Source organism: Alosa pseudoharengus, unplaced genomic scaffold (genome assembly GCF_046254945.1).
Source record: "Alosa pseudoharengus isolate Yale_2024_CS ecotype anadromous, Long Island Sound unplaced genomic scaffold, YU_APseudo_1.1 YU_APseudo_1.1_scf_14, whole genome shotgun sequence".
Lineage (NCBI taxonomy): Eukaryota > Metazoa > Chordata > Actinopteri > Clupeiformes > Clupeidae > Alosa > Alosa pseudoharengus.
The window spans coordinates 28811908-28826467 of record NW_027468609.1 but is presented as its reverse complement, the minus strand read 5'-3'; the positions used below and the strand labels follow the sequence as shown (position 1 = coordinate 28826467).

Genomic DNA, 14560 nt, shown 5'->3' with positions numbered 1-14560 from the left:
CCATGAATGGAAATTAGTCTAATAGAATAGAAAGGCCATTATTACATATATTCAGTTTCAGATGATTATTAGGTAGATCTCTGCATCATTATTTGTCAGTCTAATAGAAAATGGATAATGTCCGACTCCGCGAAACTAAGAAGTCTAACTTTATTGGGCGGAACTATGTCTGAATTTCATGTTACCATTCCGGAGCCGTTTTCTAAGAACATCCGGCAAAATACAGCGCTGACGGAAGGACACGTGAAACTGTGTAGCGTGGTAATTACACCTTTAAAGTAAACATTTATAGGTAGTGTTGGACTTATTTAATGGTCGTTGGCGTTAGAGTAATTTGAGCACACTTTAAGGTTGCGGCTAAGCTTACAGTTTGATGTTAGCGTACTTCAATATAACTTACTGATTTAGCCTACTGATTAGCTATCATAGATAACACAAAACAATGTTACAGTGCGATTTGGGGATATGACGTTAACAATAATAAGTTAGCTAATTTCAACAACAGCAAACAACGACAACACACACGTCTTCGAAAACAGTAACGTGAACTAAGTTAGCGGAACATTAGTTTGCTAACTGCCTGGATCAGTCATGACGCGCTGGGCAAGAGCCAACAATGTCCACAAACACAAACCTGCAGATGCCACTCCATGGAGCCAGTTAAGGACTGGTGCTGGTGGGTCAAATGCAGGCACAAGCTCCAGTGGTGACCGTCGAGGACCTTACAAACACCAGCCCAGCAAAGGGCCACTGAGGGGCACTCAGGCTGGCCAGGGAAATAAAAAGTCCAAGAAGAAGGATTTCTGCGCTGATGTTAATGGTTTCTTGGATTACCTGAAGCAGACAGGGCAGCCGTTGCCAGGCAGAGGCCAAGTGGCAGACCAGGAGTTCAGTGAAGAGCTGAATACTGCCCTCAAAAAGGACAAGAGGAGAGAAGACAGGAGACTCAAGAGACAGTCTTCTAAAAAGAGTAACATGGTAAAGAAGTGCTAAGTAGCTGATTGCATTTTGGCTGATAACATCACACATTCTAGCCCTACTTACATTTCTGCATTATGAAACTTTATTATTGACTTGAATGGGATTTCCTAACGTTCTATGGTAAAATATTTTCATGTATGTAGCAAAAGTCACGACGAAACGGTAACAAACAGTGTTGGGAACGTTACTTTAAAAAAGTAATTAGTTAGTTACTCACTACTTGTTCCAAAAAGTAACTGAATTACTCTATGATAAGAGTAACTCGTTACCAGGGAAAGTAACTATTTGCGTTACTGTTACAAAAAAAAGTTGCTAGGCCTATATGTCAAAGAATTTGGATTTTTTGAGCAGCCAGTTGAAATGAGTAGAACAGACCGGTGTTTGTAGGCTACATAACTTTCGATATTATTAGATAGATAGATAGATAGATAGATAGATACTTTATTGATCCCCAAGGGGAAATTCAAGATATAGCACATCGACAGACCTACGGTTGACTTCAGCCTGTGTCATAGGTTTTTGTTGTGAGGCAGAAAGATCTAGCTTTTGCTGCTTGGAGGACTTTGCTCCGAGTTCTTCTTTGCTAGTGGATGGCGAGCTATCTGTGGTGGAGTTATCGGTGTTTTTGGCCACTAGCTTTAGATGCGTGTGTGAGATGCTTCATTAAATTAGAGTTGCTTACAACGGATGTCGACAAAGTCTTTGCTCCTGGACATAATGTACACATTACATGCACGTTCTTGCCTTGGTGAATTTGAAGTAGTGCTTATATCTCCACCTTGAAAATGCTAACTTTTCGGATTGCTCCTCCTGACCTCTGCTGTTTCATCGAATCTCTATTTTAGCTGTTGCGTGTGTGTGCTGGCAAGTGTGTAAAAACACTGGCTCTGATTGGCTATCATGAAACATGACTCTGCCTTAGCCAATCATAATCGCTTACGTCGTTAACCCACCTCCTCACTAGCTGTGAGCCAGGGTGCGTTCGGATTACACAGTTTATTCCATATGGTTTATTCAATTAATGCATAGTAACGCACCGCATTTAACGTCCAGTAACGTTAACGGCGTTGTAACGACGGGAAAAGTGAAAAAATAACGTTGTTACCTAACACCGTTCTTTTAAACTGCGTTATTCCAAACACTGGTAACAAATAAGTGTAAAGAGACATATCGTGGAGTTTATTTTTTTCATTTTGGCAAGTAGCCGTATAATAAGCGGGATAATGTATAGAACGCCGGTCATTATTGGGAAAATAAGTCCCTTCAGGGCAAAGCAAGACCCCTCCGCTGGCGCGTCTGGGTCCGCCCTGTCGGGACTTATTTTCCCAATAATGACCGGCGTTCTATACATTATCCCTTACATAATGTGGGCATGTAAGAGCTATGATTGGGTATAGGAGAAAGTGTAAATGAATGACACTTAGGCTTCCTATTTCACTGTCTGTGCTTGTGGTATGTAGGTGTGTTTCCACTGCAGGAAGCCGGGTCATGGCCTTGCAGACTGCCCAGATGCAGACAAGGATGTGGAGATGGGCCGTGATATCTGCTACCGCTGTGGTTCTTCCGAACACGAGATCCAAAGATGCAGAGCCAAAGTGGACCCTGCCCTTGGTTAGATTCCACTTGAACCTCTTACCTCTTTAATTGTTGTTCTTCTAATATATGCATAGCTTATGCTCTTAATGTGATGTAGAAATTACCTCTGAAGTTAGGTTTCATGTAATGATTGCCATTGGGTGGTGATAGGCTAGTAGTACAGATTTAGGCTTCCAAGTGGAACACCTGTAGGTTGTGTCCTATCCCAGGCGCTGCCCCTGAGCAAGACACTCAACCCCGAGTTGCTCCAGGAACACTCTCCCTGTAGTTAATTCTCTGTAAATCACTCCTGATAAAAGCGTCTGATAAATTACAAATAATGCCACGACTATTGGAATTAGCTTAACTATCTGCACTTTGTCTAAAATAGGCCAGATGTTGAGTTGATGATCTTTTGTAGAAGCGGTTGTGGCATTGCTCTGAAAATACTATCCTTTTCTCAGGTGAATACCCATATGCCAAGTGTTTCACATGTGGCCAGACTGGTCATCTCTCCAAATCATGCCCTGATAACCCCATAGGAATGTATGCTGCTGGTAAGGACATTCGTCTTGTCATAGTTTGGTTATTTGCATGTGTGCTGCATACGTATTTATATTTGTTTTGTTTTGTTGTAATTGTTAGACTAAGGAAATGTTTTGTTTATTCCTAGGGCGTTGCTGTCGATTGTGTGGCTCTGTTGAACACTTCCAAAAAGATTGTCCTGAGCACCAGAGTGCAAGTAAGTATTTCTAAACTTATTTTATATTAATCTCTCCAGCTCTCCAGGTAAGAATGACTAAGGAGACACAAGCAAATCTGTTTGTATGGTCTCACATAGGGCTGGGCGATATAAACGGTATAAGCGGTATGCGATAAAAAATTGGCCAACGATAGAGATTTTTGTTATACCGGCATATTGCGATAGGTCATTATGTCATCAAATTGCAACACGCTTGGCCTGCCGGGACCGGCAGCAACCACGAGGAGGCCACAGGTGTGGAAAAATGGCAGCGAGCGGTGAAGGTATTGTAACGATTTGATAGCGACACAGACAGTTGTCCAATCAAAAGGTTTAGCTGAGAACGAGAGCAGGGACACAGACCCAGAACACAATACACACGGAGCAGGTCAAGTACACACACACGCTACACATACAGGGGTGGACGCAGCCCCCCACACAAAAAGGATCACACACGAGGGAGAACTAAAAGGGAAACATGTCACGATAAAGACGCTAACTTTAGACTTATAACTTAGGAGAAATACAGACATAAACCCCCAAACAGGGTAGGAATTTCACGGCGGCCACGTCGTTGCCTCTTGCGTTGGCCGTGAGGCCCCTTTGAAAATCAGAGGTTTACAGGCCACGGTGGCCTTGGTGCCCCCTTCTTCCAATATTCTGCTTTGCGTCCTACTAATAGCGATTTTTATTTAGCCTGTGTGGCCTGTCAAAATAATCTAAGCATTCACAGCGCAAATTAATTGAGTATTTTACGCAGTGGAGAAAGTGACAGCGCAAGAAAGAAAGTGCGTCCAAATTCCATTCATCTCAGTTGAACTACTCGCGAAGTAGCCTATTCATCACACAGACATCACAAGTATCACATGAAAGAGCTTTTTCTCAGCTTTTAAACGATGTTACCTGATAATTGCTTAGTTGAACGGTTCGCGAGAAAAGTAAATAATACAATTCAATTTAATCATACATTCTACTGAAGGTTTTGCGTCCCATGATCTCCCAACCCATTCATCTCGGATACTTCACGAACCCTTCTTTTAACACACGACAAACCTCATATAAAAATAAACAGCAGACCTTACCGAACACAAAGGTGTAAAGCAGTCCCCTGTACAGTTAGCCGTTCCAGAGTAATCCAGTTTTGAATTTGCAGTAAATTTCGACATGCATGGATGTCTCCAAATTTGGGCTTTAAGTTTTACAATGTGTTTAAATTGTTCCACATGATTTCATAACGGGCCAAATACAAAATAAATGTTACAAATATCGCCTAGATATTGGTAAATCAGAGGACAGCTGACTGAGTTTGTGAAAGTAGCCTTAGCCTAATGATCACAAAATGCTAAGCATGCATCTAGGCTATTTGAGTTTCTTAAAGCTGAGCTGTGGTTAAATTGTTCAATACATGATTTTATAACAGGCCAAATATAAAATAAATGGTATAGCCTAGATATCTGTAAATATTAGATGATCAGATTATTTACAGTTCTATGTAATATGTCATGTTTCATGTTTTTGTAATGTTTCATACAGTGATGTCTACTGCAGTGAATAGGCTAAATAAAACTTTGATAATTTTTATAGGCAATACATTTTTAAATAAGTAACAATCTTGACTATTTTATGCAAGAACCTGCTAGACCTATATTGAAATTCACACACCAAATTATACCGCAATATATACCGTTTACCGTATGTGTCCCAAATTATACCGCAATATGAATTTTAGGCCATATCGCCCACCCCTAGTCTCACATATTTAACATTGAAATGGATTTGGAATATTGTAGCAGGAGTTTGAATTTAGGAAACTATAGTAAACGGCTTGGAAGAAAATCATGCCGTATGTAAGTTAAAATGTTAACAAACACCTTTGGATAACTTACTAATGATTGTTGCCTGTACAACTCTTTTCCTCCCCAGCAAACTCCATCACACTTAGACGCTGGTCCAATAACGTGAGTGCTGACCATGAGGATGTCCATGTTCCAGTGAAGAAAGTACAGGCTAAGGCTAAGCCTAAAGTGGTTGTATTCTAATACAATTGGAAGCTGCTGTTGTGATCAAAATGGAAAATATGGAGGACTTTCTTAAGTATTTTTTGTGCAGTCTTTTTTGGCTGTTTCACAAAACAACGATAACCTCAGACATCAACCCAGGAAATCGCTGGGGAATTATGAACTATTCATGTTGGTGGTTTAGACATGTTGGAAATGTTGACAGATATTTAAATTATGTGCATTTTTGCGGCATTGTGGTAAATGCTTTGAACAGAAAAAAAACAGAATACATATAATAAATACTGTATATATTCAAACATTCAAATATGAGGTATGAATACAATAACATATTCATCTTCATGTATTAAATTGCAGTGACATCTATATACTCATAGAAGAAAAACAACACATGTATAAATACTATACAAAAATCTTTCTGTACAAGGAAAAGTTATTAGGAGTTGCTAAAAGGCAGTTGAGATTGTGTCAAGCTCTAGAAATGTTATGCAGGATCTAGCTGTTTCTTCCATGGACTTTGACCAGCCTGCCAGGTTGCCCTCTACAAAAGGTAGCACACCAGAAGACACCTGGTTGTAGTAAGACACCTGTTAAGACATGAACAACAAGGATTAGAACATTGCTCCATCAGACATTGATCATTCATAACCATGAACAGTGTTGTTTCTGTAATATTAGGGATATTATTTCAAGCAAACCAGCTGAGTTGCCATGTGTAGACTCCATCCAAAGTGGGGAAATGTAAAAAAAACAAAAAAAAAAACAGCCCTGGTAGAATGTTATGGGTGAGGTTAGATGAGGTACCTTGCTGGTGGAATGAGAGATTCTTTGTATGATGAAACCTGCACATTTGACTTCACTGCGAGTGCTGTTTTCAGCAGGGGGTAGCTTCTCCGTTGTTACAGAGCGCAGTGCAATCACATAAGGGTCTCTGCAGGAAAAGTAATGTGTGCTGAATTTCTCTCCCCAAACACCGGAAAAGCTTTCTATCAGATTTAGATAATCAATAGCGACCCCTTCAGTTGCCATGTGAAATATCTGACATTTACTGTATGTCTTTCTGTTCTTCATTTATTTAGATGTGTAGGCATATCATGCAATGCATATAAGCCAAAATGATCCACTGCAATCAGGAAAGCTGGCCACATGGTGGCAGTGCACACTGTTGTTAGGGTCGGTAACTACTAACTACAGAGAAATTCATTTGAAAAATCACAGCTGGACCTCTGTATGCTGGACAGTTTTAAAGTGGGATGACCTTTACATGGAAATGTTCACACAGGTTTTGGGCATAGATAGAATATTTGACCTTTGAATCAACTTCATTATAACATGCTTTGCAATAAAATCGAGAGGGATTTGACTCCTATCCAAACCACTGACATTCTGGGATTATGAACTCTGATCATTAACAAGGAAGGGTTATATAATGTAACTCCACTCCTTTGAATATTTTGGTAGCTTTGTTGCAAACGTACCTGTCTTTGCAAGGTTGCCTTTTAGACAGAAGAAGTACAAAATCAGAGATGAGGTTTCCATTTAAGGGGCTACATTTGATGTGGTACACAGTCTCCTCTTCATCAGCTTTATCCACTTCCTCACAACTCCTGTGGAAGGAATATAATATTTTGTGGTGGTTATCAGCAATATGCAATACAATGTGTTGACATTATTGGTTACTTTTTAAAAATTTAACTGCAATGTAAAACATTTGTTTTACAAATGTTTATTTTCTTTCTTCAACCCTCTGTTTAGATGTTATGACCATTTGTCATTTTGAGACACTGACATTATCAAAAATGTTATATATCCATATTCAACATTTCCAAAACTACTTATTTCCTGTATCTATGAAAAAATTACATATTTATTTACAAGTATGTCATCCAGTATAGTTGCCAGTGCACCTACAGGTAGTGCTTGTCCCAGAGTGGCCTCAAGCGCAGGTCAGACAGCAAGGAGAAGGCATGGAAGGGCGACGTGTCCACCTCCATCTCCACCTTTATACAGATGGAGTCCAGCTCCTCCAACACAAACACACCTATCTGCAGCCAGGACGCAGTGAGAAAACAATGTCATGCCAAATTGAAATAACATTGCTGTTGATAGTAAACTACTATTTCAATTTGATGTTTAGGTTTTGTGATTTGTGTTCATTATTCTAATGAAAGACACATTATTTGGAAGATACATGCCTTATTGTTGACACTGCTGGCCTCCCATGTTGGTTTTCCTGCCAATACTGTCAGGGCTGCTACATTGTTGTACCCCAAGTATACCTGAAGAGGGCAGTGGTGAGTTGACAATAATTCATTACTGCATGATCCAGAAGTGGAGGCATGACTCAGCAGAGTTATGATGACTGAAATGTTTGTAAAACTGTGAATGAAAGTGAAACAGAAGTTCAAGAAGTTGGGTCTATCAATACCTGATTACTTTTGTCCCAAGGGACTGACAGAGGTCCTTCATCTCTGGAGTATAGAATGTGCTTTCTAGGAAGAACAAACCAACAGATTCATCGGTCTCTCAAGATGAGATGATACCCAAGGTTTAAATAAGTAATACCCTATTTCTTCATATATCTATCCACCATAAGATTATTTAAGCATTTGTTACCTAGCCATGCGAATCCTCTTTCTCACAATGGCAGACAGATATCTTCTCTCTCCATCCTGAAGGATAAAAGATTGAAAATTGCTGAATAAACATCAAGTTATGAATTAATCATTAAGCATGATAGAGGTCAGCTTTAAACTTTCAAACTGTTTGTTCATAATCCATCATGTTGTCTGAGTTATTTTAGAACAAGTTCAGTGATGAATGTTTCAGAATATTCATAGCAAATATGAATATGTTCCAGTACTTAAGGAGATGCTGATACAGTTTCTGAAATTATACAGTAACTACTTGAGGACCAGCTCACCTGCGTGGTGAAAATGACCTCTGGGAAGGTCAGCATGTGGCCCTCGTTGGTCCTCTGGTAGCGGAAGAAAGCGCTGTTAATGTGCCTTGGCGTTCCCTGGGTCCACTCCTCACAGTTGTAAGCTTCCACCCGCACCCCAACCTCCACACTGGCAGACAAAGAAAGGCCTTTTAATCTGTGACTCTGCTGAACATCTTCAGCTCAGACAAGTTAAGACACCAAACTACAAACGGCTCCTTTTAACCTCTTTTGCTAACAGTATAGAATATTAATGTCCATATTTAGTCATTATTGCATACACGTATAATTGTTCCCTGCGTGTGGTCCCTGTAGAACCAGTGGTATTTGTAGTCTAGATAAGCCTGGGTTAATCTGTGAACATTAGGAATGGAAACACACTGCTCATGTTGTTGTTGTTTATGTATCTTTCAGGGACTTGTGACCCACCTGGACTGAAAAGAGTTATTGACCATTGCCTTGAACACCAGTCTGTCCCCTACAGCAGATGGACCCCTAAACTGGAACATGTCCACAGCTTTCAGAGAGGGGTATGTTCCACACAGGCGACTATGGAAAGACAGAGGAGAACACAATTCAGTACAGAAGAGACTAAAACAGACATTTCTATACAGCTAACATGATCCACAGATCCAGTCTGTTCAGTGTTATTAGATAATAAAAAGATGAGTCATTTCAGTGTTATTCAGATGATAAAAAGATTATCAACATCAGTAGTCATAAGTTGTTTATGTTGGTGATAAATTGTTGCCATTATTGAATGTAATAACCCATGTGGATAAAAAAGACTAGTGCATTTTGTCTAGTGGGGTGCAGTATCGTAAGAATGGCTAAATCTGGCACCTTGCCGCCACTGTAGCTACATTTTCCATCCAGGCCATAATCTGTCCTCCGAATGTGTTACCATGGTGATTGGCATGTGGAGGAAGGACGAGTTCAATGCTCTCAACTCGGGTGCACTCTGTTGATATTCTCTGGGTTGGACTGGAGTCTTTCCTTTGGCTCACACCTTCAACAGAAGCAGGCAATTCCAAAAATAGCAGTTATATTTTCAAAGGCTGCCAGTGACAAGCTGATTATTTATTAGAAGGTAGTGATTTAAAAACGTCAATTAGTATTTAACTGCGTGCTTATTTTCATTATGCCAATAATTCACATTCTAGTCCTGGATTGCAGCTAACAGAATTGCCACTGATACATGATTTATGATCTTTGACGAAAAGCAGAGGTAAAAATGACACTGTGTGCATGTTTTACAAAGCCATATACTCTCCAATTTGCTCCTGAATTGAACAGTGCTGTGTGTGTGTGGCCCACCGAGCAGGAACTATGAATAAACCAAATGTGAGAGTAAGTTACAGCGTGTAGCCTGCTGGAGAAACAATGTTACTCTTGCGTTTTGGCTGCTGCTGCTCTTGTCTATCTGAATGGCCGAATGTCTGTCTGGTGACTTGCCCTCTGGCTAACCATGGAATTGTTTCCAGTGGCCGGAGCCAGCATTGGGGATGACTGAACTCTAGTGCCTTATGGGACTCCAACTCGGTGCCCCAGGGCTGTACTATGGCAAGCTCGGGGCTCTGGATATTTTTATTTGACCTTCTAACTTGGTGATATCACAGTGTATCTCTCTCTCTCCCTCCCTCTCTGTAATCTGTCATTATACATTTATTTCTCCTTTCCATGATGCTTATCACCCTCTCATAAATCTGAGATAAGGGAAGATGAGCTTGACTGACCCTTGTCTTTGAGGGCGTAGTAGTCCACCATGAGGTTGTTGAAAGCCTCTTCGTTGTAAAGGCGGAGGCGCCGTCTTTCGGAGGCCAATGAATGTTCTAGTCGCTCCTCTGCCGAGTTCAGGAAGTCAACTGGCCTTAGGCGCACCTGGAGAATGAAGGAGGATAAAACCTTATCAGACGATGTCAACATCACTATGATATGGCCAGCAAAACGCCTGCCTGAAAAAAGGCTACAGCTCGAGCTCACTTAAGTTGTTTGACCTAAATGAGTAATTCCAGTACCATTCCTATCACTGAACATGCAAGGTATGAAAAGTACATGTTGCAAGAGGGAACCAAAAGTCATGATGATAATCAGCATGCTATATGAAAATACCTGCATACACTCTTCTACTAATACCACATGTGAAGAAGTCTAACATGTAGCTATGCCAAAGTACCTGGAGCACGTAGCAGTGCGGACAAGCTTGACAAGAGACAGAACAGACTGAACCATGTAAACACAACAGACTGATTGTGTTTGGCTCTCCACAGAGTGGAAACACAATCCCATAACTGTGAAATACAGAGCACTCCATGGAGGCATGTTGTGTGAAACATTGACGCACCACTGATGCATTACAATCCTTCATCACCTGGCAGTTATCTCCATTCAGAGGACCTTATATTGCACTGAATGCACATAATTGCCAGTGTTCCATTGTACAAGGTGACATATGAACTATGCATTTGTATGCTTGTGAGTGTATGGGAAACAGTTGTTAATAGACTCATATAGTAGCATCAGAGTAATACAGGAAGAGAGAGACATTTAAAATGCCAGTGATATGACATATATGTTTACAGCTCCGTTCTGTAGTGGAGCTTGGTGAAGTAGAATGACTCACTCACTCACTCACTCACTCACTCACTTACACTGAGTCACCCATCCATTCACTCACTCACCCACTCACTCACTCACTCACTCACTCACTCACTCACTCACTCACCTTTCGTTCTCCCACTGGCTTGCCAACGAAGGTGGAGAAGGCAACACACACCCGCTTCAAAACGCCACTCATCACATCCTGCACTGAGACGCAGATGCCCACCTAAACACACACACACACACACGCACACACGCACACATACACAATAAATAATCATTAGTGGTGTTGACCTGGATGTCATCAGCTATTACACAATTGTTGATAGTTAGAGCGGTGAGGTACCTCCATACTCGTGTTGAACGCTCTGTTTACTCTGGCTTTGATGTTGATGATTTGACCAACCCTTCAAAGGACAGTTTACAGTACTTTAGTAAACCTTTAGAAGGTACTATTTTATAAATTTTATTGTTTAGAGTTACCAGGCATATATGAACAATATGCACGCATTACCTTACTGTCTCTTCAAATCGGATGTCATCCATGGAGGCTGTGACACATGGCATCCCTGCATGCCTCTCGGCTTCAAGGGACAGAGAAGGAGAAGAGGGTAAATGAAACTTCATTGGGGTTTCATAAGTTTGGTGTTGTAGTTTGCGATAACCTCATTCACGACCTGAAGGACTCCTCATGATTACCTGATATCATCATCAATCAGTTATTTGCAAATCGTTCAGCCGAGAAACGAATGGAGACTTTGAAAAGCAGGCCAGCCGTGAATTTGACACAAACCGTTGCCTCAGACAGATGTTTTCACAAACATAGAGGTTCTGAATAATTCACCTCACCCCTTCCATCTTTTTCATATTACTGATTCTATCCTTGTCTTTTCTCTTTCTGTTCCCTCCCCCCTCTCTCACACACATACATACACCTACACAACCCACCCACACACATACACACACACCCACGCCATGCACTAAGAGGAAGTCTTTGCCCTCTTTTTCCTGATGCATCTTGCCTGTTTGTCAACAGCCATCTTCCTCGGCGCTATCTATATTTCATATCCCTAAAAGCCAAGAGCTACTGACAGCAGGTGGGACTTGAATGGATGGCTTTAAAGGACACTTTTAAATCATTAATAATCTGTCTTCACAGTCAAATACAGAATCTCTTCCCTTCAGGGGTTTTGTCAGACGGGGCGAGAGTGGTCTGCTAACCGGTCGGCGGCGCTGGAATGTGGGACGAGCGCGCAAGCAGGTGAAAGGTGAGTGCTCTCTTGTTACCCCCGCCACGCTCAAAGTCCCTGTAAAGGTGAGGAGCGTCTGTGTTGCGAAGCTCTTCATCTATTCCAGGTGTCTCGCTGATAGCTGATAGCGGCCAGATAGCCGTGCGAGGGTCGAGAGGCCGGGATGCGTTCAAGAAGACAAGGCACATTGTGTCCTGTTTGTTGCTTGCCAGATAGTCCTGAGAGTGCTGGCATGCAGGGGGTGTGTCTTGGGGGTGTGAAGGGGGCGGCTCAGTGTTATACGTTATGCTTCAGGGGCCATGACCAGGAATAAACTCAGCTAATTTAGAGTCAGTTGCCTCATCAGTTCTGTCTGAGCCAAAGAGATGTCACTGGATGGCCATATTGTGACAGCATTGGTTTGTTAGTGCAATTAGTGATAATTACAATTGTTCACCTGAGGTTTGTAAAGGGAACACTTCATTTCACCTGCAGCATGCACTGTGCAACACAGCTGACATAAAAAAAACTCTTGGATTGGTGGAACACACACAATTATTATGGAGGAAAGACACATGCATACCATGTATGTGATGGTCCTACGTGAGAAATGTCCCTTAGTTCTACACCCTAGTGTCTTGGATTGTGTGTGTGTGTGTGTGTGTATGTATGCACCAGGCGTCCTCACCAACCTGCCAGACATGCGATGGTGTCCATCCACTTCAGTAGCTGCCCGGCACCCAGTTCTCCCAGGTGGTTGGCGTGGCATGGCAGGATGGACTGGCACATCTGCACCTCGGCCATCCCATGTCCGCGTTTCGTTGCCCCCTCGGAGGGTCCATTCCTGGCCACAACGTCCTGGTTCATCAGCTCCATGCCACAGCAAGAGCGCTAACGTTAGTCCTGGCTTTAGTCTGATACCTCTGACCGCTCACCTGAAGGAAGGAAGCCTGTTACCTCCACCTGGTGTGTGCGAGTGTCTCACACTGACTGCCCCAGCTGGTCGCCGCTGCTGTTATCAGCACTGTTTGGGCTCTTGCCTTTGGTTCCAAACCTGCCGTGCGGCAGTAACCTCACCTCTGGCCAACTTGGACAACAGCGTCAGCCATGTGACGTGACCCGCACTGCTGGAGACAAGGAGCCAAGCCAGTGTGCTAAAGCGCCGCTGAGGAATGTATAAAAGACGTAACAGCTCTGCAAGCACCAGCATGGGAAACCCAACCTCCTAGTCACATATCAGTTGTTTCCATCTACTTATATTGATGCGAGCCCCTGTCAAAGTCCCTATCAGAGTGTGCTAGCCCTGGCTGTAAAACACAGAGATGTAGTACATACAAGCAAAAAAAATGACCTGCATGGTACCAGCCAAGGGAGGCTCACTCAGTTAAAGACATTCCAGTGATATTGACAGTGTGGTGCACCGCACAGTGAAGTCAAACAAAGTGGAGAATGACAACCTCTGGCAGGAGATAATCCCCGCAACACTGGAAAGTAGATCAGTGGCTTAAATCAATAAAACAAGCAGAATGAAATTCCACTGTAAATAAACAGTGTTTGGCTGAGTGGTGACGCAGTGGGCCATACCATGCAAACAGGGGCTGGCTGAGCCTATTGGTGATGCTATTCAAAGTTTGTATTCGGATAACTTCAGAGATACAAGGATGCTTTCATGGTTTCTTAACCTTTTAACACTGTCCCGGTCAAAAATGACCGATTTACACATTCCCTGTACCATAAATATGGCATTTTTTATCAGATCGCCTCAAGACCTTATGATATCCTTCACAAAAGGCATTTGAACACATAAAATTCATTGTGACTAATTTCTTTGAATTTTGAGTGATTTATTCAACTTGGTCACACTTTTTTTGTTTACGGTCAGAAATGACTGTCATAGGAAATAAATGGGAAAGAGTATAATTTTCATCAAGGAGATGAAAGACCCTATCTCCATACATGCACTTGTAAGTAAACTGGCAAATGTATCGTCTGCATTTGTTAGAAACAGAGTTATACATATGTAATAGGGTACTTTACTTTTTAATTATGGCATATGTCTGTTTCTTTCCCCACTTGCAACTGCCTGTACACTTTATGTGTGCCTCCTAATTTATTATTTCATTCTTCTTTCTTCTTACTTTTAATCCTGCCTGCCTCCCTTTTTTACCCTACAATGTCCAGTGCCTTGAGTACATGATAAAGCGCTCTACAAATAAAATGCAGAGTGCAGGTTTTGTACTGGAGTTTGAGGGCAGGTGGGGTGACTGCTTTCTCCTGTTGCTACATAATGCCAGAAGTGAAAGGGCTTGCTGTGATGCTAAAGGAAGTGTGCTCAAAGTAAGAGCTGTATGAGGGACCCTTAGGTCAGGTTGACCCCTGTATGAGAGCCCCCATTGAAAGGTGATGCATTAGTGAGGCACCCTGTGTCTGTGATGAACAGTGGATGGAAGGATATACAAGGGGTACCTGTATG

At 42.0% G+C, this 14560-nt stretch overlaps 2 protein-coding genes across 2 annotated transcripts; one reads left to right on the top strand and one right to left on the bottom strand.

Moving 5' to 3' along the window:
• Positions 1–226: 226 nt before the first annotated feature.
• zcchc9 (zinc finger, CCHC domain containing 9) lies at positions 227–5623 on the top strand. Its single transcript, XM_076284552.1, has 5 exons — positions 227–978; positions 2442–2592; positions 3021–3113; positions 3230–3298; positions 5222–5623. The coding sequence occupies exons 1-5, from the start codon at positions 592–594 to the stop codon at positions 5335–5337; spliced, it is 816 nt and encodes a 271-aa protein (XP_076140667.1). The 5' UTR covers positions 227–591; the 3' UTR covers positions 5338–5623.
• Positions 5590–13825, bottom strand: acot12 (acyl-CoA thioesterase 12). Its single transcript, XM_076284553.1, has 15 exons — positions 12780–13825; positions 11373–11442; positions 11205–11265; positions 10983–11084; positions 9994–10138; positions 9101–9266; positions 8687–8806; positions 8240–8387; positions 7933–7988; positions 7745–7808; positions 7512–7595; positions 7228–7361; positions 6795–6923; positions 6121–6247; positions 5590–5903 (listed from the first exon to the last, which is right to left on the bottom strand). The coding sequence occupies exons 1-15, from the start codon at positions 12961–12963 to the stop codon at positions 5763–5765; spliced, it is 1731 nt and encodes a 576-aa protein (XP_076140668.1). The 5' UTR covers positions 12964–13825; the 3' UTR covers positions 5590–5762.
• Positions 13826–14560: the final 735 nt, after the last annotated feature.

Coding starts and splice junctions, on each gene's coding strand:
- acot12 (XM_076284553.1), bottom strand. CDS start 12,963: ATGGAGCTGATGAACCAGGACGTTGTGGCCAGGAATGGACCCTCCGAG. Junction 11,266..11,372: donor CGATTTGAAGAGACAGTAAG/GTAATGCGTGCA, acceptor TGTCCTTTGAAG/GGTTGGTCAAATCATCAACA. Junction 6,248..6,794: donor AGGCAACCTTGCAAAGACAG/GTACGTTTGCAA, acceptor CTTTTCCTGCAG/AGACCCTTATGTGATTGCAC.
- zcchc9 (XM_076284552.1), top strand. CDS start 592: ATGACGCGCTGGGCAAGAGCCAACAATGTCCACAAACACAAACCTGCA. Junction 2,593..3,020: donor CAAAGTGGACCCTGCCCTTG/GTTAGATTCCAC, acceptor TCCTTTTCTCAG/GTGAATACCCATATGCCAAG. Junction 3,114..3,229: donor CATAGGAATGTATGCTGCTG/GTAAGGACATTC, acceptor GTTTATTCCTAG/GGCGTTGCTGTCGATTGTGT.